The 27161-nt window shown below is 51.6% G+C and overlaps 1 protein-coding gene across 9 annotated transcripts; it reads left to right on the top strand.

Annotated features, from left to right (window-relative positions):
• Positions 1-397: 397 nt before the first annotated feature.
• CDK11B (cyclin dependent kinase 11B) lies at positions 398-27161 on the top strand. 9 transcript variants are annotated; one of them, XM_021935031.2, is made up of 21 exons: positions 398-1607; positions 3031-3154; positions 3227-3273; positions 5735-5850; positions 7078-7205; positions 9322-9460; positions 15583-15719; positions 19600-19722; positions 20110-20205; positions 20290-20448; positions 20995-21060; positions 21654-21829; positions 23805-23895; positions 24510-24631; positions 24879-24984; positions 25189-25310; positions 25392-25499; positions 25598-25714; positions 25915-26063; positions 26225-26459; positions 26540-27161. In XM_021935031.2, exons 3-21 carry the CDS (start codon positions 3265-3267, stop codon positions 26630-26632), a joined length of 2292 nt encoding a protein of 763 aa, XP_021790723.1. In that variant the 5' UTR covers positions 398-1607; positions 3031-3154; positions 3227-3264; the 3' UTR covers positions 26633-27161. The 9 variants fall into 9 exon arrangements, with proteins under 9 accessions (XP_021790723.1, XP_021790719.1, XP_021790696.1 ...); XM_021935035.2 differs by having other exon boundaries at positions 1521-1607; positions 26270-26459; XM_021935027.2 differs by lacking the exon at positions 3227-3273 and having other exon boundaries at positions 26270-26459.

Below are 27161 nucleotides of genomic sequence, written 5' to 3'. Positions count from 1 at the left end.
AGAGCAAGACTTCTTCTCACAAAAAAAAAAAAAAAAAAAAGCCAGGTGCAGTAGCTCACGCCTGTAATCCCAGCATTTTGGGAGGCCAAGGCAGGCGGTTGATGAGGTCACAAGACTGAGACCATCCTGGCTAACACGGTGAAACCCGATCTCAACTAAAACTACCAAAAATTAGCCGAGCGTGGTGGCGGGCGCCTGAAGTCCCAGCTACTCGGGAGTCTAAGGCGGGAGAATGGCGTGAACCCAGGAGGCAGAGCTTGCAGTGAGCCGAGATCGCGCACCCGCTCTCCAGCCTGGGCGACAGAGCGAGACTCCGTCTCAAAAAAAAAAAAAAAGAGCTTGGGTACCCAAAGCAAGCAGCATTTCATTCTGGAATGAAAAAAATTCCAATACCCATCGCCCTTTTTGTGCCCTTGTCAATTTCTTGTCACATTTTATAGTTTCCCATTTCAGGCCCAGTAAATGCGGATGTTTATGTCTCTTTCCTGAGATTCAGATGTCTAAAGCAGTTTTCTGTGACTTTTCAAGTCAAGAGGATAACCTAACATACGGAAAGGGAATTAATTACTCGTTTTATCCTCTTCTGGAATGTTCGGAATCCATGGGTTTGGGGTGGGGCCTTGGGAGTTGGGGAAGCACCATACCCAGTGAGTTTGCACAAGCACTTTGAGGACCCACTGCCAGTGTCAGTTTTAAAATCACACTGTAAAAGCCGGGGTGCGGTGGCTCACGCCTGTAATCCCAGCACTTTAGGAGGCCGAGGCGGGCAGATTACTTGAGGTCAGGAGTTCGAGACCAGCTTGGCCAATGTGGCGAAATCCCGACTCTACCAAAAATAGAAAAATTAGCCGGGCGTGGTGGCGGGCGCCTGTGGATCCAGCTACTCGGGAGAATCCCTTGAAGCCGGGAGGAGGCTGCAGTGAGCCGAGTCTACGCCACTGCACCCCAGCCTGCGTGGCACAGCGAGACTTCGACTCACAAGTAAATACATAAATAAATAAAATCACATCGTAAGAGCTCTCCCTGCCCTGTTTTTGGGTAAGGTTCAGAGTTAAACTCCGAGATAGGCCTTTACAAGACGCACAGACCTGAGGCGCCTCAGGAGGTAACTCGCAGGTAAATGGAGCGCGCTCCACCCACCCGCCACTAGGGGTCCCAGCGGTCAAGGGAATGGAATACGGGCGTCCAACGCGAAGGCACTCCGATCGCAAGGCGCGGGCTTCGCTACCGGGAAAGTCCCGGTCGGATTCCGGAAGCCGGCCACGCGTCCCGCGCAGGCGCAAACTGCTCCCAAAGTAGGAGTCGCTCCGCTCGGCGCCCCGATGCTTGCGTCATCAGCCCGCGCCGACGTCGGAAGTGCAGCTCACGGCGCTGTTTCTTCCGGAGTCCTGGATCTGAGCAAGCTCTGTCTTAAGCGTCATCATCCCGCGCAGGCACAGGAAGTGCCACACAGAGGGAACCCCTGTCGTTGTCGCGAATTCTGGGCCGGAGGCCGGCTATTGTGTCATGATTACGCGCCAATACAGGAAGTGACGATACTCCTGGCGCGCGCCGGTAGCTGTTTCTTCTCTGGCTCCGGGACCGGCGGCAGCGGCGGCGGCGTAGGGGTGAGTTCCGATTGGGCGGACTAGGTGTGGGAGCGCGGCGAGAACTGCGCACCGAGGTCTTTCTTCCGAGCAGGCCTCGGAGCGGGGCGGACCTGGGCCCGGGGGCGAGCGATACCCTGGCTTCCGCGGACAGTCTCATCCCGCACCGAACTTCGGGTGGTGGAGGCGGCGGGCCCAAACGCTCTCTGGAGCCAACGTCTGCCAGGCTGAACCTCAAGTGTGCGTGACTGCACCCAAGGAGATAGCCCACTGCCCGGGTCAGGTGGCCTTGTTCGCGAGCACATCTCGGAGCGTCTCCCCGGTCTCAAGGTGCAGCTGTCCAGTGTGCTAGTGGCTTCACGTAGTCCATGTGGTCCTTCTAGCAGATTCTGACAGTAAAAGCAGTGTTTGATGAGTGGCAGGACATGAGTTAAGAGCCTTTAAACGGACGATCTTTAATCCGCGATCGATACTGTCATGTAGGTCGTGTTATTCTGGTTGTACAGAAGACTAAACTGAGGTGAATTACGTTACCTAAGACCATGCAAGAATGACAGAAACGAGATTTGATTTCAAGCGGTCATTTTTCAGAACGCTTTTTTGTCGCCCATGCTACAGTGCAGTGACTGTTCACAAGCGCACTTCAGCCTGGAACTCCTGGGCTCAATCGGTTCTCCTATCTCAAGCTTGCAGAGTACCTAGAACTACAGGCCCTCGGGCGCTTGCCACCTTGCCCCTGGCTTACAACTTATCCTTCTTTTTTCTTCCTTTTTTTTTTTTTTTTTTTTTTTTTTTTTTAGACAGGGTCTTGTGCAGTGACGGGGCCTTGGCTCACTGGAACCTCCGCCTTTCGGATTCAAGCGATTCTTCTGCCTCAGCCTCCTGAGTAGCTGGGATTACAGGCACCTGCCACCACGCCCAGCTAAGTTTTGTATTTTTAGTAGAGACAGGGGTTTCGCTGTGTTGGCCAGGCTGGTCTTGAACTCCTGACTTTGTGATCCACCTGCCTCAGCCTACAACTTTTTTTTTTTTTTTTAAACCAAGTCTTACTTTGTCATCCAGGCTGGAGTGCAGTGGCGCAGTCTTGGCTCACCGCAGCCTTGACCTCTCTGATTCGAGTGATCCTCCTGCTTCTGGTCCCTAAGTAACAGAATACAGGCACGCGCCACCACACTCGACTAATTTTTGTGTTTTCTGTAGAGACGAGGTTTTGCCATGTTGCGCAGGCTGGTCTTGAACTCCTGAGCTCAAGTGATCCATCCGCCTTGACCTCCCAAAGTGCTAGGGTTACTGTCTTGAGCCACTGCGCCAGGCCACAACTTCTTATTCTTAATGAGGATTTATTCTGAATGCCCAAAAGTGACTAGGTTCAAGTGTTCAGAAACAACAGAGCACCATAGCTTGCTGTGTCCTGATGTAGGCTGAATTATTTTTCTTTTTGCAGTGTTTTAACTCAAATGGGTGATGAAAAGGACTCTTGGAAAGTGAAAACTTTAGATGAAATTCTTCAGGAAAAGAAACGAAGGAAGGAACAAGAGGAGAAAGCAGAGATAAAACGCTTAAAAAATGTAAGCCATATTTTTTAAGTAAGTGGTTTTCTTAAAGGAGATTTAATTTCTTTGCCCTCATTTTTCCATTAGAACAACGCTTCTTCGGTGAAGTTCTTTTGTACTTCCAAATGTCACAGGTGAGCCCAAAATCTATTACAAAAATTAACAAAAACATTTAAATATTCAGTTGATATTAAAGGCGGATTTAACACACTAAAGCTGTATCTAGATTGAGCATACATGGAGAATAAAATATTTTGAATCTTAAGTCATTAGCAAAACTGGACTAATTTTTCTCATTTCATCATTAGTACATTCATAATACTATCTCTAAGTATTTTTAATATAGTGGGAACTTGCCTTGAAATTAATATAAATATTTTACATCTTTCTTGGTTTGCATAGTAATGTACTCGGTAAACCTTTTCAGGAATTTGGTAAGAGGCATTGGCAAAGTACCTCTTTTGCTAAGATTTGTAGCATCATTTGAGATGTTTGTGAGTACAGGCATACCTTGTTGTATTAGACTTCACTTTATCGTGCTTCACAGATTTTGTAATTTTTCCAAGTTAAAGGTGTGTAGCTAACTCTGCATTGCGCGTTTTTGCAATAGCATGTGCTCACTATGTTAGAGTTTTTAAATTTTTTTTTTTTTTTTGAGACGGAGTCTTGCTCTGTCGCCCAGGGTGGAGTGCGGTGGCACAATCTCGGCTCACTGCAAGCTCCGCCTCCCGGGTTCACGCCGTTCTCCTGCCTCAGCCTCCAGAGTAGCTGGGACTACAGACACCCGCCAAATTTTTTGTATTTTTAGTACATACGGGGTTTCTCTGTGGTCTCAATCTCCTGACCTTGTGATCCGCCTGCCTCGGCCTCCCAAAGTGCTGGGATTACAGGCATGAGCCACCATGCCTGGCCGAGTTTTCTTATTTATTTATTTATTTTGAGATGGAGTCTCACTGTGTTGCCCAGGCTGGAGTGCAGTGGCGCGATCTCGGCTCACTGCAAGCTCCACCTCCCGGGTTCATGCCATTCCCCTGCCTCAGCCTCCTGAGTAGCTGGGACTACAGGCGCCCACCAATATATCCAGCTGATTTTTTGTATTTTTTACTGGAGATGGGGTCTCACCGTGTTAGCCAGGATGGTCTCAATCTCCTGACCTTGTGATCTGCCTGCCTCGGCCTCCCAAAGTGCTGGGGTTATAGGCATAAGCCATCACACCCAGCGTTTTTTGTTTTTTTTTTTTCCTGAGACAAGTCTTGCTCCATTGCCCAGGCTGGAGTGCAGTGGTATGATCTCGGCTCATTGCCACCTCCGCCTCCTGGGTTCAAACGATTCTCCTGTCTCAGCCTCCCAAGTAGTTGGGACTACAGGTGCCTGCCACCATGCTCGACTAATTTTTGTGTTTTTAGTAGAGTTGGGCTTTCACTTTGTTGATCAGGCTGGTCTCGAACTCCTGACCTCAGGTTATCCACCTGCCTCAGAGTCCCAAAGTGCTGGGATTACAGACGTGAGCCACCATGCCCGGCCTAAACCAAACTTTTATATGCATTGGGAAGCCAAAAATTTGTGTGACTCACTTTATTGTGGTGGTCTGGAGCCAAACCCAGAATATCTCCAAGGTATGCCTCTACTATATGAGGTATCACAAAGTATTTGGTTTGTAGGATATGTCTTAAGACTCATTTTTGGCTCATATAAGCAACTAACATACTTGGCATAGAGTCTAATGTCTCTTGTCATATATGCTATTTTTTAATTTCTCAGGTTTCAGAATACAGAGAGTTGTAATTTTTTTGTTTGTTTGTTTTGTTTTGTTTTTTGAGACGGAGTCTCGCTCTGTCGCCCAGGCTGGAGTGCAGTGGCCGGATCTCTGCTCACTGCAAGCTCCGCCTCCGGGGTTTATGCCATTCTCCTGCCTCAGCCTCCCAAGTAGCTGGGACTACAGACGCCCGCCACCTCGCCCGGCTAGTTTTTTGTATTTTTTAGTAGAGACAGGGTTTCACCGTGTTAGCCAGGATGGTCTCAATCTCCTGACCTCGTGATCCGCCCGTCTCGGCCTCCCAAAGTGCTGGGATTACAGGCTTGAGCCACCGTGCCCGGCCGAGAGTTGTAATTTTAATGTGATGCGATTTGAGTGAAAGTTTTTTTTTTTTTTTTTTGTCCCGAGACAGAGTCTAGCTCTGTCGCCCAAGCTGGAGTGCAGTGGTGTGATCTCGGCTCACTGCAACGTTCACTTCCTGGGTTGAAGCCGTTCTCCTGCCTCAGCCTCCGAGTAGCTGGACTTACTGGCACTGCCACCACGCCCAGCTAATTCTTGTATTTTTAGTAGAGACAGGGTTTCACTGTGTTGTCCAGGCTGGTCTCGAGCTCCTGACCTCGTGATCAGCCTGCCTCGGCCTCCCAAAGTGCTCGGATTACAAGTGTGAGCCACCGTGCCCGGCCACAAGTTGTTTATATTTTATAACACTGGCTCATTCAGAGTATATATGAAAGTTTGTTTTTGGATGTTGTCCAGGTTTGATTATTATTAAAAATGCTTCTATCTATGAAGGAAAAAAAGGTATAAAGAAAATGATTAGCTTTATCTTTGCTTCTTAGTCTGATGACCGGGATTCCAAGCGGGATTCCCTTGAGGAGGGGGAGCTGAGAGATCACCGCATGGAGATCACAATACGGAACTCCCCGTACAGAAGAGAAGACTCCATGGAAGACAGGTGAGCGGATGCAGAGGCGCACGAGCAAGCTGCGCACAGCGGGGCCCTGCAGGTCCTTCCTGGGGTTACTGCGACAACTGCCTGCCGTTGTAACTACTGAGGGGGACTCTGGTTTTTTGGAGACAGAGTCTCAGAGTCTCGCTCTGTTGCCCGCCTGGGCTGGAGTGCAGGGGTGCGATCTCCCCTCACTACAAGCTCCGCCTTCTGGGTTCACACCATTCTCCTGCCTCACCCTCCCGAGTAGCTGGGACTACAGGCGACCGTCACCTCGCCCGGCTAATTTTCTGTATTTCTAGTAGAAATGGGGTTTCACCGTGTCAGGCAGGATGGTCTCAATCTCCTGACCTTGTGATCACCAGACTCAGCCTCCCAAAATGCTGGGATTCCAGGCTTGAGCCACCTTGCCTGGCCGAGGTGTACTCTTTTCTAGAGTTACTGTGACAGGGTGTGCTGTTGTAACTGTTGAGGTTTGCTCTTTCCTAGGGTTACTGTGACACAGCATAACTATTGAGGTTTTTATGTCACAGTTGTGACTGACACTCATGTGTTGTCTGTGGCCCTCCACACCCTTGCCCCTTCTTCCTGTAAAGAACTTTGCCATGTGTTACGATGATTAATAAAATTTACTATATAGGATTTTGCACAGGCCAGGTGCGGTGGCTCACGCCTGTAATCTCAGCACTTTTGGAGGCCAAGGCAGGCTGATCACCTGAGGTCAGGAGTTGGAGACCAGTCTGACCAACATGGTGAAACCCCGTCTTAAAAGGAAAAAAAGGCCGGACACGGCGGCTCATGCCTATAATCCCATCACTTTGGGAGGCCGAGGAAGGCAGATCACGAGGTCAGGAGATCGAGACCATCCTGGCTAACACAGTGAAACCCTGTCTTTACTAAAAATAGAAAAAATTAGCTGGGTGTGGTGGCAGCGCCTGTAGTCCTGTAGCTACTCGGGAGGCTGAGGCAGGAGAATGGCGTGATCCCAGGAGGCGGAGCTTGCAGTGAGCCGAGATGACGCTACTGCACTCCAGCCTGGGCGACAGAGTGAGACTCCGTCTCAAAAAAAAAAAGACGCCTAAAGTTGGAGAGTTACTGTAATTTTTTAAATGATGTTTCAGCTTCGTTCCTATCTGAATCCTGCGTTTTTCCGGGTTGAAGAAATCTCATAATAGCCTCATGTTTCTTGGCACTTTCTCAAGCGTGACACAGTGCTGTTGTGTCTTATTTCAGAGGAGAGGAAGATGATTCTTTGGCCATCAAACCACCCCAGCAAATGTCTCGGAAAGAAAAAGCTCATCACAGAAAAGATGAGAAGAGAAAAGAGAAACGCAGGCATCGCAGCCATTCGGCAGAAGGGGGTACAAAAGCATTTACTGTCTTTGACATCATGTTCAAGTGCTGTTTCTTTCCTGTTCTTACTCTTCTGCCTTCCCCAGAGCACCACTGAAAAACTAGAGAGAGCAAACTCTGGCCGACAGCATGAGTGTGTCCCAGACCATTCAGGAGGGCTATTCCTTTTTTCCTCTGGGGTTTTCTCTCCCCCGTTATATTGTTTGGGAGCAGTTTGTTTACATTTAAAATGCCCTTAATTCAACAAGTGTAGGAGGAAAACACCCCCAACATGGGTATTTGGTCAAGTCCAGAGAATGGGTTTGGCTTGAGCAGTTGTTTGATCTCATACCAACATGAGGAGGTTCTTACAGGTGTTAGGAAAATTGGACCTGGAGCCTGATTTAAATCTCATTATTATAAATACATTTGATGCCGGGCACGGTGGCTCAAGCCTGTAATCCCAGCACTTTGGGAGGCCGAGACGGGCGGATCACGAGGTCAGGAGATCGAGACCATCCTGGCTAACACGGTGAAACCCCGTCTCTACTAAAAATACAAAAAAACTAGCCGGGCGAGGTGGCAGGCGCCTGTAGTCCCAGCTACTCGGGAGGCTGAGGCAGGAGAATGGCATAAACCTGGGAGACGGAGCTTGCAGTGAGCTGAGATCCGGCCACTGTACTCCAGCCTGGGTGACAGAGCGAGACTCCGTCTCAAAAAAATAAATAAATAAATAAATACATTTGATAAATTAATGTGGCTTCATTGCACGGTGTAGGAGCCTGCTGATAGCAAAGCTTTTTTCTGTAGGCTTTATGAATAGTGATTTTTTTTATTATAAAACTAATAATCATAGTTTATTCAGCGTAGAAAATTTTTAAAAGATGAATAATACGACCACGCACGGTGGCTCATGCCTGTAATCCCAGCACTTTGGAAGGCTGAGGCGGGCAGATCATGAGGTCAGGAGATTGAGACCATCCTGGCTAACACGGTGAAACCTCGTCTCTACTAAAAAATACAAAAAATTAGCCGGGCGTGGTGGCAGCGCTTGTAGTCCCAGCTACTTGGGAGGCTGAGGCAGGAGAATGGCGTGAACCTGGGAGGCGGAGCTTGCAGTGAGCAGATGCTTGCCTACCTGCCTCCAGCCCGCAGGCGACAAATGAGACTCCTCTCAAAAAAAAAAAAAAAAGATGAATATTACAATTCTGCTCGTCTGTGATAGCAGAATTGTTTTTCGTTTTTCTTCTTTCTTTGTAATTACATGCTTATTTGCCAGATAGTTTCTATTTTTAAGTTTTAACAACATAAATCATGATTATTAGAAGCTGGAGTGCAGTGGCCCAGGCCTGTAATCCCAACACTTTGGGAGGACAAGGGCGGAGGATAGATTTAGATGCAGGAGTTCAAAGAACCCAGAAAAGCTGGCTGATACAGGGAGACCCTGTCTCTTTAAAAAAAAAGATGATTGTTGCTTGGCGTTATCATTGTTGGTGCAGAGACAGAGTCTGCTCTGCCGCCCAGGCTGGGTACAGTGGCGGATCTCCGGCTCACTGCAAAGCTCCGCCTCCAGTTTCGCATGTTCTCCTGCCTCGGCCTCGGTAGCTGGGACTGCAGGCGCCCGCCACCTGCATGACTATTGCATTTTAAGCAGGAGCGAGGGGTTCACCGTGTTCCTTCAGGATATTCTGCGTCTGACCTCGTCGTCACCATCTCGGCCTCCCAAAGTGCTGGGATTACGGGCTATTTCCACAGCGCTCCAGCTTCGTATTTAAATGATACAATGTTCGCCGGGATTCGTTTCGTTTTTCATGCTGGTTTTTTTTGGAGGCGGAGTCTCACTATCCGACTGGAGTGTTGGTATGAATTTTGGCTCGCGCGGCCTCGCCCTCAAAGATTAGCGTTACTCCCCTGCCTCGGCCTCTTCGCTCTTCCGGGATTACAAGTGCCACCATGCCAGCTAGTCTGTTACTGGCGGGCGAGTTCCTGCATGTTGGCCAGGCTGGTCTTGAACTCCTGACCTCAGGTGATCCGGCCGCCCCAGCCTCCCAAAGTGCTGGGATTACACGCATGAGCCACCATGCCTGGCCTCATGTGAAATTTTTGAAGTGAGATTTCTTTGCATGACTCATTATTTCTCATTAGGGAAGCACGCTAGAGTGAAAGAAAAAGAAAGAGAGCACGAACGTCGGAAACGACATCGAGAAGAACAGGATAAAGCTCGCCGGGAATGGGAAAGACAGAAGAGAAGGGAAATGGCGAGGGAGCATTCCAGGAGAGAAAGGTGAGCGGGCTGGGTCAGTTGAGGACTTTAATGAAAGGGTTGTGGTCGTGTGTCCCGTCACAGCAATGAAGAAGAATTTGGCAATAGAAGTCACATTTGGTGCAGAAGTGGTAGATAGAAACAGCACAGTGAACACTGGACGAGGCTGACCAAGAGAACTGTCCTGAGGGAGTGAGTTTTTACTGCATCTGGAAGTCAAGAACGGGGGTAATTTGATTGAGGGAAGACAATGAAGGGATCAGAAATCTGCACGTCCGGCTGGGTGCGGTGGCTCACTTTATCCCAGCACTTTAGGAGGCTGAGGTGGGAGGATCCCTCGAGCCTGGATGGTCAAGGCTGCAGTAAGCCGTGATTGCGCTACTGCACTCCAGCCTGGTTGACAGAGTGAGACTCTGTCTCAAAAAAAAAAAAGAAGGGGGATCCCAAAAACCTTGAAACAGTCTGGAAATCGGGACACTGGACTCCTAGGACTCCTGGGCATTAGTCTGTATGTTCGTTCCCCTTTATAAGCTCAGATTCATAAGAAAGAACATCGGTGTAGCCCCACATCTGTTTTATGAACCAGGAAAAGGCTACAGGCCAGGTGCAAGCAGGCCCATCTCTGCCTTGAGAGTGAGTCCAGAGAAAGTTTGCAAGCTGCTTCAGGAAGGGTGAAGGCGTGGGTGGCCCTTCCACTTCAGACTGGCTTTCAGCAGCCAGGGCTGGGTGTACAGCATGTAAAGATGATGAAAGGGCACTGGTTCTTGTTGATGCCAAAGAGTGTGGGAGACACTGAGGCCCAGAGGTCAAGGTCCGAGACCACTTGGGGGTGGGCAAGGTTTCAGTTGGCCAAGTTCCTGTTAGTGTATGAAACATTCATGTATGCCAAGCCCTGTGCCAGACACCAAGTGTGCCTTGTCCCACAAGAGTGGAGCTTGGGATAGAAGTGTGGAGGTTGGTAGATGAAATTTGGGCTGTCATTGATTTTCCAGAAGGGATAGACAGGAGAGTGAAGGAGCGAAAAGTGTTGGGGGCAGACTTGTGGGTAGGGCCAGTTGAGATCAGCCAATCCAGAACTGGGTGTGGTAGCATATGCTACTTGGGAGGCCAAGGCCAGAGGACTGCATGAGGCCAGCCTGGGCAACGTAGGGAAACCTTGTCTCTGACAAAAAACAAACTGATAAGGATAATCTGAGAAGCACCGATGCTTGAAGAACTGCTGACTGTGGGTGAAAGTAGTAAGAATCTGACCTTCTGGCCTGAGAGCTGCTCCCTCTACTGCCTCCACTCTGCACTTGGGAAGCACGGAGGTTCCACTGGGACAGGGCAGCCGCAGGACCTGCAGTTTCCTTGCTGCCTTGGAAGGGGTTACTCCATTTAGAGCAGTGGGCAGTGGCCTTGCCCACCAGCATCCTCAGTGGAGGGAAGGAAAAAAGGCCAAGAGGTCGGCTAGAATGAAGCGCAGGTTGGGAGCAGCTGTGATCTAGCCAGAGACGTGCAGCAGAGACCAGAGAGCGCTCCAGCTGCCGCCCAGTTCTGACCAGCCCAGTTCTGACCAGCCCTGAGGATGCAGCTGTGTGAAATGGCCTCGCAGAAAATAGAAGCCGCCGCAGATGCGAATCAAGCCTGAACTTTCAGTGTGCTCCCTGTCCACACACATCCGTGGGCCAAGGAAGCCTTACTGTGGCTTGAGGTATTTCAGCCCAGCCTCTTTCCAGTGCTGGCTAATTGCTAAGCTGTGCAGACACGGTGGTGACTCCTAGGAAGCCAAGGTTGAAAATTAAAATAGGCTTATGGGAAAGAATAGAGGTGGCCATAAGCTATGAGGGAGATAGATTTCACAGACAACCAGACAGGCCTCGATGGTAACAACTAAAGGGAAAACTTAGAATCCAGAACTGCTACAAATGTATTATCTAAAATACAAAGAAGTATGACAGTGTGACCCGTATTGAAGAATATCATCAGTAGAAACTGTCTGAGTGTCCAGATGTTAAATTTAGTAAAGGCTTGGAAACAGCCTGTCTATGGAGCAGCAGAAATTATCCATTCTGAAGAAGAGAGAGAAAAAACAAGAAAAATGAACAGAGCCTCAGAAACCTATGGTACAACATCTGCTGTACCAAAACACGTCCAATGGGGGTTCCAGGAGAGAGGAAATATATTTTTTACAATAATGGTTAAAAACTTCCCAAATTTGAATTTAAAAAAAAATCTGCACATTGAAGAGCGCAGGAAGTTTGAACTAGAATAAATACAAAGTCACATCATAGTCAAACTGGTGAAAGCCAAAGACAAAATGTTGAAAAGCCTCAGAGAAGAATGACCAATCCCATGAAAGTGGAGCTTCAATACCGCCAGCCGCTGACTTCTTAGAAACAATGGAGGCCAGAAGGCAGTGAAGTGGCACACTCAAACTGCTCAAAGAGAAGAACCGTCAGCCAGGAATCAAAACGGTTCTACCCAAGTGAAAGGGAATGAAAGACAGCATTCCCTGAGAAGCAAAGACTGTTGGCGAGACCTGCCTTAAAGGAAATACTAAAGGAAGACCTTCAGGTTGAATGGAAATGACACCAGACGGTAACTTGAATCCTCAGGAAGGAAGGACAGGCACTGCAGATAGCAAGTGTAGGTTGACATCAATATCCTATAAATATCTCTCCTCATATGTTAGGTTTTACTGGAACTACGGTTGTATAAAATAATTACACGGTGTTGTCATGGCATATAACACAAATGAACTGCACAGAGAAGAGAGAATGAAGCTGTATTACAACAGCTTTATATTTTGCTGGAATTCAGCTAGTATTGTGAGGCATACTGTGATCTCTAGAGCAGCCACTAAGAAAACAACTCTTTAGAAATTACAAATAACAGATTAAAATGGTATGGTATGCTAAACATATGTGATTTAAAATCAAAAAGGGAAGAATAAAAAAGACACAGAGCAAAGCAAAAACAGTAGATCCAAGCGTGTGTGTAATTACATGACATGTGAAAGATCTGTGCCCCAAACAGACAGGGCCGATTATCAGATAGAAAAACAAGATCTAACTGTATGCTGTCTCCTAGAGAACGGGAAAAGGGGCAGCGTAGAAACATTAGCTCTCATAGGAGAGCTTGAATGGCTGTACTCATACCAGATAAAACATATGTTAAGAAATATTAGAAACCAGCCTGGCCAACATGGTGAAACCCCATCTCTACTAAAAATGCAAAAATCAACTGGGTGTGGTGGCGCATGCCTGTAATCCCAGCTCCTCGGGAGGCGCAGTTATGAGAATCACTTGAACTAGTGAGATGGAGCTTGCAGTGAGCTGAGATTGCGCCACTGCACTCCAGTCTGGGCGACAGAGCAAGACCCCGTCTCAAAAAAAAAAAGCCAGAAACAACAAGGAGCAAGGACTTCACAGCCACAGAAAGGCCAATGCAGCAGGAAGAAGCAGCAGTGACACGTGCGAATGCATCTAACCACAGAGCCCAAAATCCGTGAGGCAAACACTGATCGAGTGGAAAGAAATCCATCAGTTATTAATTAGAGTTGGAAATGTCAGCCGGGCACGGTGGCTCGTGCCTGCAAACCCAGCACTTTGGGAGGCCAAGGTGGGCAGATCATCTGAGGTCAGGAGCTCGAGACCAGCCTGGCCAACATGGTAAAACCCCATCTCTACTAAAAGTGCAAAAATTAGCCAAGGATGCTGGCGGGCGCCTGTAACACCAGCTACTCGGGAGGCTGAGGCAGGCGAATTGCTTGAACCTGGGAGGGGGAGGTTGCAGTGAGCCGAGATTGTGCCATTGCACTACAAAAGAATTAAATTAGAAATTAACAACAGAAAGAAACCTGGGGAAATCTTCAAACGTTAGGAAATCTAACAACACGATTCTGAATAACCCATGGCTCATAGAAATAATTATAAGGAAAACAGAAAATATTTTGGAGTAAATAAAATTGAAAACAACGTGGCCAGGCGTGGTGGCTCACGCCTGTAATCCCAACACTTAGGGAGGCCGAGGTAGGCAGATCATGAGGTCAGATCAAGACCATCCTGGCTAGCACAGTGAAACCCTGTCTCTACTAAAAATACAAAAAATTAGCCGGGCGTAGTGGCAGGCAGCTGTAGTCCCAGCCACTCAGGAGGCTGAGGCAGGAGAATGGCGTGAACCCGGGAGGCGGAGCTTGCAGTGAGTAGAGATCAGGCCACTGCACTGCAGCCTGGGTGACAAAGCAAGACTCTGTCAAGAAAAAAAAAGAAAAGAAAGTGTCAAAATTTAGAGTTGCAGCTACAGCAATGCTTAGAGAAGGCACTTACATCAAAAAAGGTTATTACATTAACCAAGGCTTTCTTCACCCGAAGAGATGAGAAGGAAGGAAAGCAGCAGACCCTGCCGTGCAGAAACTGTAGAGACGGCAGAACAGTCGCCCGGAGTGCTGGGTCCTGGACTACAGGTGCCCATGAGGAACGGGGTTGGTGATGGAAATGCCAAAAACTGGCTCGTGGTGACTGATGGTTGCAGAACTTCATCAATTTGCTAGAAATCATTGGATTCAGTGGTCGAATTTTATTTGTCAGCTTTTATTTTGAAGTAGGTTAGGATTCACGAGAATTTGAAAGTAGCACCTGGAATCCTGGAAGCCTCCATCCAGCCTCCTCCAGCGGTGACATCCGATGTAGACCAGCGTTGGCACAGTACTGTGCACTGCTAGACTGGAGGCCTTTTTCCATTGTTCCCATTTCTTAGGTGTGTTCATTTCTCTGTGTGTATAGTGATACTTTTTTCTAAAAGCGTATTTTTCATATTGTATCTGGGCTTAACTCTAGAAGAACACGAAAAATTGATTCTCATGGATCAATGTTAGTTATTTGGCTGCTTTATGATGCAGCCAACTGCAGATATTCGGTCACTCATAGCTCCTACATTCCCAATGACGCCTTTTTAGGGAGCTTCCCCTGCCCCTCCCTTATCACGTTCGTGCCCACATAGGTGGGAAGTGGTCTGGGGTCCATGTGCCCAGACAATCCATTGAGTCACGGTCAGCACCGGGGCCTCGGCCTGAGTCTGTGGCCTCATCCCCACTTTTCCTAACAGGCTTTTCTGCCGGAGTTTTTTTGTTTGTTTGTTTTGTTTTGTTTTGTTTTGAGCCTGTGCAGATTTATCTCATAGTTAATTTGGGTTTAAATTTGGTTGTCATACATACTGAAGGAAATGCTCGTGTTTTAGAGCTGCTAAACAGAAATATGCCAGTACCAGTGGGGTGTCTTTTTGTTTGTTTTTCGAGACAAGGTCTCACTCCTGGTCAAGCAGTCCTCTCACCTCGGCCTCCTGAGTAGTTGGGATCAGCGGTGCACACCACCGTGCCCAGCTAGTTTTCGGATTTTTGTAGAGACGGGGTTTCACTACATCTCCCAGACTACTCGTGTGACTCATTGGGGACAGAGCTCTCAGAATGTGTATACTGGCGGGCAAAGTGGCTCATGCCTGTAATCGCAGCACTGTGGGAGGCAGAGGCAGGAGGATCACTTGAAGCCAGGAGTTCAAGACCCTATCTCTACTAAAAATGCAAAAATTAGCCTTGTGTGGTAACACACGCCTGTAATTCCAGCAACTCGGGTGGATGAGACACAAGAATCACTTGAACCCAGGAGGCGGAGGCTGCAGTGAGCCGAGATCGTGCCACCGCACTCCAGCCTGGGCAACTGAGTAAGACGCTGTCTCAAAAAAAAAAAAAAAAGAAAAGAAAAGCGGCCAGGCGCGGTGGCTCACACCTGTAATCCCAGCACTTTGAAAGGCTGAGGCGGGTGGATCACGTGGTCAGGAGATCGCGACCATCCTGGTCAGCACGGCAAAACCCCGTCTCTACTAAAAATGCGAAAATTAGCTGGGAGTGGTGGGCACCTGTAGTCCCAGCTACTCCGGAGGCTGAGGCAGGAGAATCGCTGGGACCCGGAAGGCGGAGGTTGCCGAGATTGCGCCACCGCTCTCCAGCCTGGGGGACAGAGCGAGACTCCGTCCCAAAAAAAAAGGAAAGTAAAAGAAAAACTCTCCGTGTATCGAACTGCATAGAAAGCCAGTTGACAAATTTGGGCAAAAACGCGATAGCAAGCTTTCTGTTCAGGGGGAATGATGGCGTGTGCCTCTTCCAGGGACCGCCTGGAGCAGTTAGAAAGGAAGCGGGAGCGGGAGCGCAAGATGCGGGAGCAGCAGAAGGAGCAGCGGGAGCAGAAGGAGCGCGAGCGGCGGGCGGAGGAGCGGCGCAAGGAGCGGGAGGCCCGCAGGGAAGGTAGGCGGCGCGGCGGCGGCTGCGCTCGGCGGACGCGTGTCTGCTGCCCCCTGGTGTCGGGCACTTGCTCTCACAGGCGGGTGCTTGGTCCCTGTGCTCGGTTGTGCCCCCGCCTCTTTTTGGGAGAGAGTTTCGCTCTTGTCACCCAAATTGAAGTGCAATGGCGCGATCTCGGCTCCCTGCAACCTCTGCCTCCCGGGTTCACGTGACTCTCCTGCCTCAGCCTCCCGAGTAGCAGGGATGACAGGCACCGGCCACCATGTTCAGCTCATTTTTTGTATTTTTAGTAGAGACAGGGTTTCACCATGTTGACCAGGCTTGTCTCGAACTCTTGACCTCAAGTGATCCATCTGCCTCGGCCTCCCAAAGTGTTGGGATCACAGGCCTGCCCCTGCCTTTTTATTTTTTTTTAAGACGGAGTCTCGCTCTGTCACCCAGGCTGGAGCCCCGTGGTACTATCTCGGCTCACTGCAACCTCCGCCTCCAGGGTTCAAGCAATCCTCCTGCCTCAGCCTGTGGAGTAGCTGGGTTTACAGGCGCCCGCCAGCACGCCCAGCTAATTTTTATATTTTTCGTGGAGACAGGGTTTCGCCATATTGGCCAGGCTGGTCGCAAACTCCTGACATCAAGTGATCCGCCTGCCTCTACCTCTCCAAGTGCTAGGATTACAGGCATGAGCCACCGCAGCTGGCCACCCCTTCCTTTTTTATTTCCCCAGTTTTTAGAAACTGTGATAAAACCATGTATATTGTAAAATGTACCATCTTCACTATTTCAAGTGTAGAATTCAGTGGTATTAATGCATTCACAGTGTTGTGCAACCATCTATCCACAGAACTCTCTTCTTGTAGAATTAACACCGTCCCCATCAAACAGCAACTTCCTGTCCCCAGCCCCGGCACCCACCATCCCACTTTCTTTCAGTTTGGCTGCTCGGGATGCCGCTTGTGAATGGAATCGCAGTCATTGTCCTTTTGTGACCGGCTCACTCAGCAAAGTCCTCGGGACGTCGTGCTGTGGTGGGGGTCGGCGGGCCCTTCCTTCTGCACCCTTGGAGGAGGAGGAGGAGGCGGCGGTGGCAGCCAGCTGCCTCACCGGGCTTTGTTACCTCTTGGCCTTACTGCCTCCCCCTCATTTTCCACATAATTGTCTTGTGTTCAGTTGAGTTTTTGGTAGAGAAATGTTTAAATTCCTCCCTCATTTGTTTTATATCTCTCGACTTTCTGATTACAGTGACAATTACGCTGAACATCCTGCAGTTATAATACACTAGTTTGAATTGAATGCCAAGTTAACTGCAGTAAAATACAAAAACTTGACTCGGGGAGTGTATATTCAGGGCAACTTAAATCTATGCTCCCAGGCTGCAGCCCTTTGAAATAAAAACACAATGAAGAAAACAAAAAACAAACTGCTTCTTTAGCAGTTCCACTCCCACTTCCTGTCAACATCACTAGATCACATTTATACATTGTCTATAAATGATGACATCTTTATACATTGTCCATAAATGATGACATCTTTATGCATTGTCCATAAACTTAATAATCCCTTTTTAAATGCATTAGCCTGTTAAACTATGTAGAAAACAAAAAGTGGAGTTAAAAATCATTGTCACAACAATGCTTTTTGATTAATAATTGCTGCTTTTTAAATGTGTTAATCTTTTAAGTTATATAGAAGATAAAAAGTAGAGTTCTAAAACACTGTTACAATAACACGAGCTTTTATAGTTACCCACGTCCTCACCTTGATGGAGATCTTTATTTCTTCACCCAGCTTCCGGTTTCTGTCTCGCGTCCTTTCATTACACCCCACAGAACTCCCTGGAGCTTATTCTTCAGGGCGGGTCTAGGTCTAGCAGTAATGAACTCCCTCTGCTTTTGTTTATCTGGGAATATCCTCATTTCTGTCTCACCTTCGAAGGAAAGTTGCTGGATACGTGGTTCTTGGTTGATAATTTTTTTGTTGTTTTGAGACAGAGTCTTGTTCGGTTGTCCAGGATGGAGTGCAGTGGAGCAATCATAGCTCACTGCAACCTCGAACTCCTGGGCACAAGTAATCTTCCCACCTCAGCCTCCCGCGTGGCTGGGACGACAGGCGTGTGGCACCACACTCGGCTCATTTTTCAGTAGAAACAAGGTCTCCCTGTATTGCCCAGGCTGCTCTTGAATTCCTGGGCTCAAGGAACCCTCATGCCTAGCTGACAGTTTTTCCTTTTCACTTACAATATTTCAGCCCATTGTCTTCTGGCCTCCAAAGTTTCTGGTGAGAAATCTGATGATCTTATTGAGGATCCCTTGGATGCTTTTAAGATTCTCTTTGGCTTTGGCTTTCAACTGTTTAATAATGGGTTTTCGTGTGGGTCTCTTGATTTCATTCTACCTGGAGTTCATTGAGCCTCTCTAATGTTTATATTCATGTTTTTCATCAAATGTGGGGGGTTTTAAGTAATTCTTCAGATACCCTCTCTGTTCCTCTCCTGCTTCCTGGACTCCCACGGATCTGTTGGGGTCCCCGAGGCCCCTGAGCACTGCTCACTTTTCTTCAATCTCTTCTGCTTTTTCCTCAGACAACGTGATTTTATTGTTGTATCTTCAGGCTCACCAATTATTTCCTCTGCCTGCTCCATCTGCTTGTGAGTTTCTATTGTGAATATTTACTTTTTAGTGTTTATTGTGAATATGTACTTATTAGCTCTGGAATTTCTCTCTGGTTCTCGTTGAATCTTCTGTCTCTGTTGATATTTCCGCTGTGTTCACGCGGCATTTTCTTGACTTTCTCCACATCTTCCTTTTGTTCTCTGAGGAACTGAAGGTTCAGACAGTTCGTTAAGTCTTCGTCTGGGGCGTCTGCCATCAGGTGATTTTCAGGAACGGTGTCTTGTTGGCTTATTTTTTTTCCCTCTGAATGGGACATACTCTCCTGTTTCTTTGTTTCTCTTGTGTTTTTCTTAGTCAAAAAAATGGACATTTGAATCTCATGATGCGATTCTTCCTGGTCACCACTCAAGGGTGTGCACGTGCTGGTTTGGTCGTGCTGGGCTGTGTCTGGGGTCGGCCTGTTGTGGAAACTCGGGCTCTTCAGGGGTCTTTTCCGAGCCTGTGCCTTTCCCTGGTCATGTGCAGACACTCTTTAACGTTCCCGTCAATACAGCTGTTTTTAATGTTCTTGTCCTGAAGTGTCTGCCTCCTAAAGGGGGAAAAGAGAGAAATGAAGGGGGCAAAGGGGGATGTGGCATTCATGCCCTGGAAGTACCTTCAGCCTGGGGGACAGCCGTGGCTGCTGCCTCTTCATTCCTCTGGGGTGGGACGCACAGTCATCACACCGACCTCGGGTGTGCGTGTGCGTCTGCCCACCTCGATCCGTCTGCCCTCCTGGGTCTGGCGAGCTGCATGCAGGCTGCTGCCTGCCACGGGGGGAGTGGGGTGGGAGCCACTAAATGTGTGAAGAGGTGACGTTGATTCATGAATCACAATTTACTCGCCAAGATTTCCCCTGAAGTTGCAAACCTTCAATAGACTACAGAGCACCTCAGTAGTTGCACAGGACTGATCCTGTGAAGCAACTGCTATCTAGGTGGGGAGACTGATTCCCAGCGCTTCCTACTCCATCTTTCCAGAATCTTCTCCCGCCCCTTTTTGACCAGTGAAGATCAGTCTAGAAGGTCCACCTGGGTCCTTGGGCTCACGGCCTCCAGGTTGGAGCTTTTTCTCCCTGGGCTTCTTAGCCTCTGACCCCGATGCCGTCAGCACCGTGTGTGCGCTGTGGGTGTGTCTGCCAGGTGTGGGTGTGGGAGACGAGGCAGCTGTGCCCGGGTGGGGCCTTTTGAGGAAGGCAGTGTTGCTAGTACCATCTCCCTTTCTGCCCTGCACGCCAGTGTCCGCACATCACCGAACGATGAGAGAGGACTACGGCGACAAAGTGAAAGCCAGCCACTGGAGTCGAAGCCCGCCGCGGCCGCCACGGGAGCGGTTCGAGTTGGGAGACAGCCGGAAGCCAGGTGAGGCCAGGCCGGCGCCTGCGCAGAAGCCAGCACAGTGTGGGTCTTTTCTGGGGGGTGTTTGGCATAAATTTGTAAGATTCATGTAATGAAAGCCCAGCTAAGTAATGTCTTCAGAAGAAAATGATAGATGCGCTGGCTGAAGTCCTCTTGTGTTGTGAGAGAGACCGTGAGTGTCTGTGTGCGGCCAGGACACACGACGTGTGTTTGTCCGCTGGGACCTTTGCCACTGGCCCCATTAGAGAAGTGACTTCCAGCATCTGTGGATAAGCTGGTGTCTTACCAAGCGAAGTTAATCATGTGAAAGGCACTAGTTTTGGGGTGGTGTTACCTTGTTTTTTTAAAAAGCATTTCCCCAAATTCACTTTTAATGGTTTATTTCATAAGTAAAAGAAGAGAAAATGGAAGAAAGAGACCTGCTGTCCGACTTACAGGACATCAGCGACAGCGAGAGGAAGACCAGCTCAGCCGAGTCCTCATCAGGTACCTGGAACTGCCTGGCCAAGGCCTTGACCACTGCTGCCAGGAAGGCCCAAGTTCACCCTCTGCTCTGCTGTCTTTCTACAGCGGAATCAGGCTCAGGTTCTGAGGAGGAAGAGGAGGAGGAGGAAGAGGAGGAGGAGGAAGGAAGCACCAGTGAAGAATCAGAGGAGGAGGAGGAGGAGGAGGAAGAGGAGGAGGAGGAGACCGGCAGCAACTCTGAGGAGGCGTCAGAGCAGTCTGCCGGTGAGTCACCACGATGACTATGTGAGGTGTTGTGACTTCACTGTAGTGTTAGAAACTGCAGAGAAATAGCTGGTGGGCGGGGGAGTTGAAACTCCCTTCTATCTAGGACTTTCTCAGGACACCTCCACATCGATTCTTTTGTTTGTTTTTTGAGACGGAATCTTGCTCTGTTGCCCAGGCTGGAGTGCAATGGCACGATCTCGGCTCACTGCAACCTCCGCCTCTCGGGTTCAAGTGATCCCTCCTGCCTCATCCTCCCAAGTAGCTGGGACTACAGGCGTGGGCCACCATACCCGGCTAATTTTTGTATTTTTAGTCGAGTCAGGGTTTCACCATGTTGGCTAGGCTGGTCTCGAACTCCTGACCTCAGGTGATCCACCCGCCTCGGCCTCCCAAAGTGCTGGGATTACAGGTGTGAGCCACCGCGTCCGGCCTCCGTGTCGATTCTTGGGAACGCTTGTTGCTTAGCTGAAGCAGAGCCCGCATCCTGCCTGTGACAGCCCCACCCCAGTGCCGGTCTGAGCAGACGCCTCCTTTCTCTTGCAGAAGAAGTAAGTGAGGAAGAAATGAGTGAAGATGAAGAACGAGAAAATGAAAACCACCTCTTGGTTGGTAAGAGGCCTCCCTGGAGACAGAGCACCCTCCTTGTCTGTCTCCAAGTGCAGCGGCCCTCTCTTAAGACGGCCGGTCCTGTGAGGCAGGGGGCACGCCAGGGGCCGGGAGGCTGCCTGATTCATTGGCCGCTGCAGTCTGTGCCGGTGGGGCCCGCGTTCCTCAGTGAGGCTCGGTGCTAAGCAAGGACGTCCTGTGTGCCCAGCAGGGCCGAGGAGCTGGGAAGCCCAGGCCCAGTTCCCCACAGGGGAGGCCAGTCAGATGGTGGCTCAGCCTGTCCCTGCAGAGTGGAGGCCTGGCCTGGCCTCCGGCCGGCAGTGAGGCTGTGTCTTCCGCCTGGAGGACATGGATCCAGGCGTGTCCCCCGCAGGACACCGCGTACCTCCTCCCAGCTCAGCATCTGGGCGCTTTTTCAGTCGAGCCCGCCAGCGCTCCTAGGCCTCAGTGCCCTGGGTCCAGGGGGAGAGAGCCCAGCACCAGCACCTCCCAGCAGGACACAGGGCAGCCCTGCCACATGCTTCATGTCCCCGGGGCAGGAGGAGGTTTGTGATCTTTGCTTGTCTTAGCTTCATAATTAGGTTCAACTTTTCCAGTTCCAGAGTCACGGTTTGACCGAGATTCCGGGGAAAGTGAAGAAGCAGAGGAAGAAGTGGGTGAGGGGACGCCGCAGAGCAGCGCCCTGACAGAGGGCGACTACGTGCCCGACTCCCCCGCCCTGTCACCCATCGAGCTCAAGCAGGAGCTGCCCAAGTACCTGCCAGCCCTGCAGGTCAGGCCCTCCCCTCGCCCCAGGCTGCTCACTGTCTGCGTTGGCAGTTGGAGTTACCGCAGGGGCTGAACGAAGCCTGGCCCCGTGTTGGCGTCTGTCTCCTCACAGGGCTGCTGGGCCCACCGGGGCAGTGAGGGGCAGGCACAGCCGCTGGCCCCTCGTGCTTCTGGGTCCTGCCTCTTTCTCGTGCTGGACGGAACTGGGTGGACAGGGAGGTGCCCGCAGCTTGGAAGGCAGGCAGCCTGGGCATGCGGCTGCCCTGCTGTCACTGCCACCTGAGCTGTGTCCTCCTCCGCACTGGAGAACAGTGCCCTCCAGTTGACCCCTGCATGGGTGGGTTATGTAGGCACCAAGGCCTTGTTACCAGCATCTGTGCGGGGCTTGGATGGTGGCTGCGGGAGTCAGTGTAGATGTGTGTGGCCAGAAGCCTTTTGTTCAGGCAGCTATCAATGAGGCAGGATATTGCTTGGAGCGATTTGGAAGGGACAGGCCTGAGAAGGTACCAGTGGCCTCGGGGGCCTAGGAGACCAGCAGGGACTCGGCCCCCTCCTTGGTGCCTGTGAGTGGAGAGGTTCTCTCTGGCACATGCGGCCTCTGTCGACTGCTCTATGCGTTGTGAGCGCCTCTGCCCCTTAGTGTTCCTGAGCATAGGCGTTGGGCCACAGGCCACCCCGAGTATGTGACATCCGGCCTGGGCACCGGCCCCAAGGTACACCCAGGGGGAGGTGCCCTGGCATGGGGCGCCATGCTGCACCTGGCAGGTAGTGCCCGTCCTCAGTGTCATCCTGGTACAAGCAGGGGACACACCCAGTTTGACTGGGACACTCTCTGGATGGCCTTTTTTTTTGGAGACTGGGTCTGGCTCTGTCACCCAGGCTGGAGTGGAGTGGCTTAATCATAGCTCACTGCAGCCTACACCTCCCAGGCTCAGACAATCCTCCCATCTCAGCCTCCTGAGTAGCTAGAACTACAGGCGCAATCTGCCATGCCTGGCTAAGTTTTTAATTTTGTAGAACACAGTTTTGGCTGGGCACAGTGGCTCACGCCCATAATCCCAACAGTTTGGGAGGCCGAGGTGGTGGGTGGATCATGAGGTCAGGAGTTTGAGACCAGCCTGACCAACATGGTGAAACCCCATCTCTACTAAAAATACAAAAATTAGGCCGGGCACGGTGGCTCAAGCCTGTGATCCCAGCACTTTGGGAGGCCGAGACGGGTGGATCACGAGGTCAGGAGATCGAGACCATCCTGGTTAACACGGTGAAACCCCATCTCTACTAAAAATACAAAAAACTAGTTGGGCGAGGTGGTGGGCGCGTGTAGTCCCAGCTACTTGGGAGGCTGAGGCAGGAGAATGGCGTGAACCCGGGAGGCGGAGCTTGCAGTGAGCTAAGATCTGGCCACTGCACTCCAGCCTGGGCGACAGAGTGAGACTCCGTCTCAAAAAGAAAAAAAAATACAAAAATTAGCCAGGCGTGGTGGCACGTGCCTGTAATCCCAGCTTCTCAGGAGGCTGAGGCAGGAGAATCGCTTGAACCCAGGAGGTAGAGGTTGCAGTGAGCCGAGATCTTGCCATTGCACTCCAGCCTGGGTAACAGAGCGAGACTCCATCTCAAAAAAGAAAAAAGAAAAGAAAACAGAGTCTTGCTGTGTTGGCGAGGCTGGTCTTGAACTCCTAGGCTCAAGCAATCCTCCTGCCTTGCCCTCCCGAAGTGCTGGAGTTACAGGCCTGAGCCCTCACACCCGGCTGGGATGGCCTTTTGTTCACACTGGTTTTGTTTCATAATAAAGTGTCACATGGTCTTGCAAGGAAACAGACTTTGAGAACTGAGCTGCTCCTGGCCCTACCCCCTGCCCAGTCCCACAGCTCTGCCCTGCACCCGCCCTGCGCCAGGTGTGCCGTGCCCGTGGACGCAGCCGCCCTCCTACCAGCTGGCATGGCCACTGAGACCTCACATAGCTGCTCCCTCCCCAGGGCTGCCGGAGCGTCGAGGAGTTCCAGTGCCTGAACAGGATCGAGGAGGGCACCTATGGAGTGGTCTACAGAGCAAAAGATAAGAAAACAGGTGGGTGGAGTCCCGGCTCACCCCACAAAGACAAGGGGAAGTGGGGCAAGGCCTGGCCGCCCGAGAGGTCCTGCCTCACCTGAGCAGCTACTGGAGGTTGGACCTCTCAGCGTCTCTAGAAGCCAGAGGTCAGCCTGGCCCTGGGGCTTTGCCACTCCCTCGCAGTAGCAGGTGGCCTGCCCCACAGGGCCGAGACCCAGCGCGTGGAGTGGTCTGCGCCAGGGCTGGTCTGCAGGTTTGCATTCCCAGCGTCCCGCCCAGCAGGTGTGTGAGCCGGGGACTCTGGGGGAGTCAGCCACTGGGATCCCAGGTAAGGCTAGCTCTGTTGGGGAAGTTGACATGGAGTCGGCGTGGCCGCTGGGATCCCAGGTGGCTGTAGGTGGCTGTGGGTGTCCGTGGTGCGTTGAGAGTGTGGAAGCCGTTGGTCCGTTGGTGTTGCCATGACCTCGGCTGGGCGTTCTCCTGGTGCCCACGTGCCGCCACCTAGAACGAGACCCCCCTCCGTGAAATGCACTTTGGGCACTGCCTGTGATCCTCACTGAGCAAGTCCACAAAACCACTGTTGGTGCCGTGATTTTGAGAATGCCTCTTAGTGCCGTCTGTTTTCTTCACAGATGAAATTGTGGCTCTGAAGCGGCTGAAGATGGAGAAGGAGAAGGAGGGCTTCCCGATCACGTCGCTGAGGGAGATCAACACCATCCTCAAGGCCCAGCATCCCAACATCGTCACCGTTAGAGTGAGCATGGCCCCACTGCGCACAGCCCCGGGTAGAAGGCTTTTCCCACGGCCCTATGTTGTCCTGGTGCTGTCCTGGGGCCAGGTGCTTCCCTGCGCTTAGCGGAGCCCTTCACAGACCACACAGAAGCAAGCATTCGCCCCCCGGGTGGCACTGGAGGTCCTACTGTCCCTCAGCATCTGCGCCCGGGTCAGGTGGTGGCGGGGGTTGGGGGGCCCTGAGGTGCCCACAGAGCCATGCCCTGCAGGAGATCGTGGTGGGCAGCAACATGGACAAGATCTACATCGTGATGAACTACGTGGAGCACGACCTCAAGAGCCTGATGGAGACCATGAAGCAGCCCTTCCTGCCAGGTACAGCGCCCCAGGCCTCTTGGCACACAAGCGGGAGCAGTGTCCTGGTCACCCCCGCGGTGACACTGCTGCAGGGAGGGCCAGCTGCATCCACAGGGAAAGCCCTGAGAAGCCTCTGTTGCTGCTGAGGCGAGTGGGCCACCCTAAATGCCCTGGGCTGGGGGCGGTCGGGTCCACATGGGAGCCTGTCTCCCTCCTTCCCAGGGGAGGTGAAGACCCTGATGATCCAGCTGCTGCGGGGGGTGAAGCACCTGCACGACAACTGGATCCTGCACCGCGACCTCAAGACGTCCAACTTGCTGCTGAGCCACGCCGGCATCCTCAAGGTGAGCCTCCCCCACCCCCCGAGCGGCCCAGCCCGGGGAGACCTGCCCGGCCCATCCACAGCCGCCCATCTGTCCTTGCAGGTGGGTGACTTCGGGTTGGCGCGGGAGTACGGATCTCCTCTGAAGGCCTACACCCCGGTCGTGGTGACCCTGTGGTACCGCGCCCCAGAGCTGCTGCTTGGTGCCAAGGTGAGTCTTGGGCATCTGAGAGCCTCCCCTGGCCCCCATGCAGTCTCCCACAGCTCCGCGGGCCCTGGCCCTCCTGAGCGCCTCTCCTGTCCTCATAGGAATACTCCACGGCCGTCGACATGTGGTCGGTGGGCTGCATCTTCGGGGAGCTGCTGACTCAGAAGCCTCTGTTCCCAGGGAAGTCGGACATCGATCAGATCAACAAAGTGTTCAAGGTGGGTCTGGGCCCCGCTGCAGTTGGGCTGTGGGGCTGTGGAGGAGCCTCAGGAGTGGGGCTGGGGGCACACAGGTGCTGGGTTGAGATGGGGACCGGGGCCACCGAGAGCCCTCCTGGTGGTTTGTCTTCTCTACTGGGACACAGGTGCCAACACCATGGGCCACGTGGCGTGGCTGTTGAAACGTCTCTGTCTTTCAGGACCTGGGGACCCCCAGTGAAAAAATCTGGCCCGGCTACAACGAGCTCCCCGCAGTGAAGAAGATGACCTTCAGCGAGTACCCCTACAACAACCTCCGCAAGCGCTTCGGCGCCCTGCTCTCAGACCAGGGCTTCGACCTTATGAACAAGTGAGCCCAGTGCAGCCGGGCGGCGGGAGGTCCCGAGCCATAGTGGTGGCTTCCTGGTCCCAGGCCCACCTGCTGGCTCAGCACTTTCCAGAACTGTTCTGGTGCCTGGTGCCCCATGCCCTGAGCCCTGTCCCAACACAGCCCATCTCTGGGGGACCCAGTGGAGCACTCGAGCACCTCCTGGGCCTCTGGTCCTCTCCCCCCAGGTTCCTGACCTACTTTCCCGGGAGAAGGATCAGCGCTGAGGATGGCCTCAAGCACGAGTATTTCCGCGAGACCCCCCTCCCCATCGATCCTTCCATGTTCCCCACGTGGCCCGCCAAGAGTGAGCAGCAGCGTGTGAAGCGGGGCACCAGCCCGAGGCCCCCTGAGGGAGGCCTGGGCTATAGCCAGCTGGTGAGGGGCCTGGCTGGTGGGGCGTGCCCAGAGGTGGGGCTGGCTTGGGCAGGGTCCTCACGGTAGCCGACTCGTCCTAGGGTGACGACGACCTGAAGGAGACGGGCTTCCACCTTACCACCACAAACCAGGGGGCCTCAGCCGCGGGCCCCGGCTTCAGCCTCAAGTTCTGAAGGTCACAGTAGACCCCGTCATGGGGAGAACTCAGCCGGGACCACAGGCGGCTACTGCGGCTGGAGCTGCCATGAGACTCAGAACTCCTCATCTTATTTCGTGCTCCACGTTTTGTTTTTGTATTTTGGTTTGTAAATTTGTAGAATTAAATCATTTTCCTTGTTGTGGAGGAAAGAACTGTGTTTTCAGGTCTCCCTGACTTGCCCAGGGAGGAGAGGGTGGGCATCTGCGGGCACCTACTTGGGGCAGCACAAACCCCCACGCGCCCTGGCCCACTCTGGGCACACCGGGCTGGCTGGGCCGTGATTTGGAGCAGGTGGGGGTCGGGTCGATTGTTTCATCTTTGGAGCTGGAGGCCTGTGTCTGTGTTGGGATGAGTGATGCTTTCCTGCCCCAACTCGCTCGTCCAGACCAGCCCTGTCCACACAGGCCCCCGGCCCCCAGCCCCAGGTATTCTGGCAGCCTCAGCAGGTTTTTATACAAGGTGGTTACGAGTTTTAAAATGTATTAAAATATTCTTGGAGGAAA

The sequence above is a fragment of the Papio anubis genome, chromosome 1 (genome assembly GCF_008728515.1).
Source record: "Papio anubis isolate 15944 chromosome 1, Panubis1.0, whole genome shotgun sequence".
NCBI classification, from domain to species: Eukaryota; Metazoa; Chordata; class Mammalia; order Primates; family Cercopithecidae; genus Papio; species Papio anubis.
The sequence above is the reverse complement of the archived record's forward strand: the minus strand, read 5'-3'. Positions and strand labels throughout refer to the sequence as shown.

Coding starts and splice junctions, on each gene's coding strand:
- CDK11B (XM_021935004.2), top strand. CDS start 3,044: ATGGGTGATGAAAAGGACTCTTGGAAAGTGAAAACTTTAGATGAAATT. Junction 7,206..9,321: donor CAGCCATTCGGCAGAAGGGG/GTACAAAAGCAT, acceptor ATTTCTCATTAG/GGAAGCACGCTAGAGTGAAA. Junction 26,064..26,224: donor GGCTTCGACCTTATGAACAA/GTGAGCCCAGTG, acceptor TGGGGGACCCAG/TGGAGCACTCGAGCACCTCC.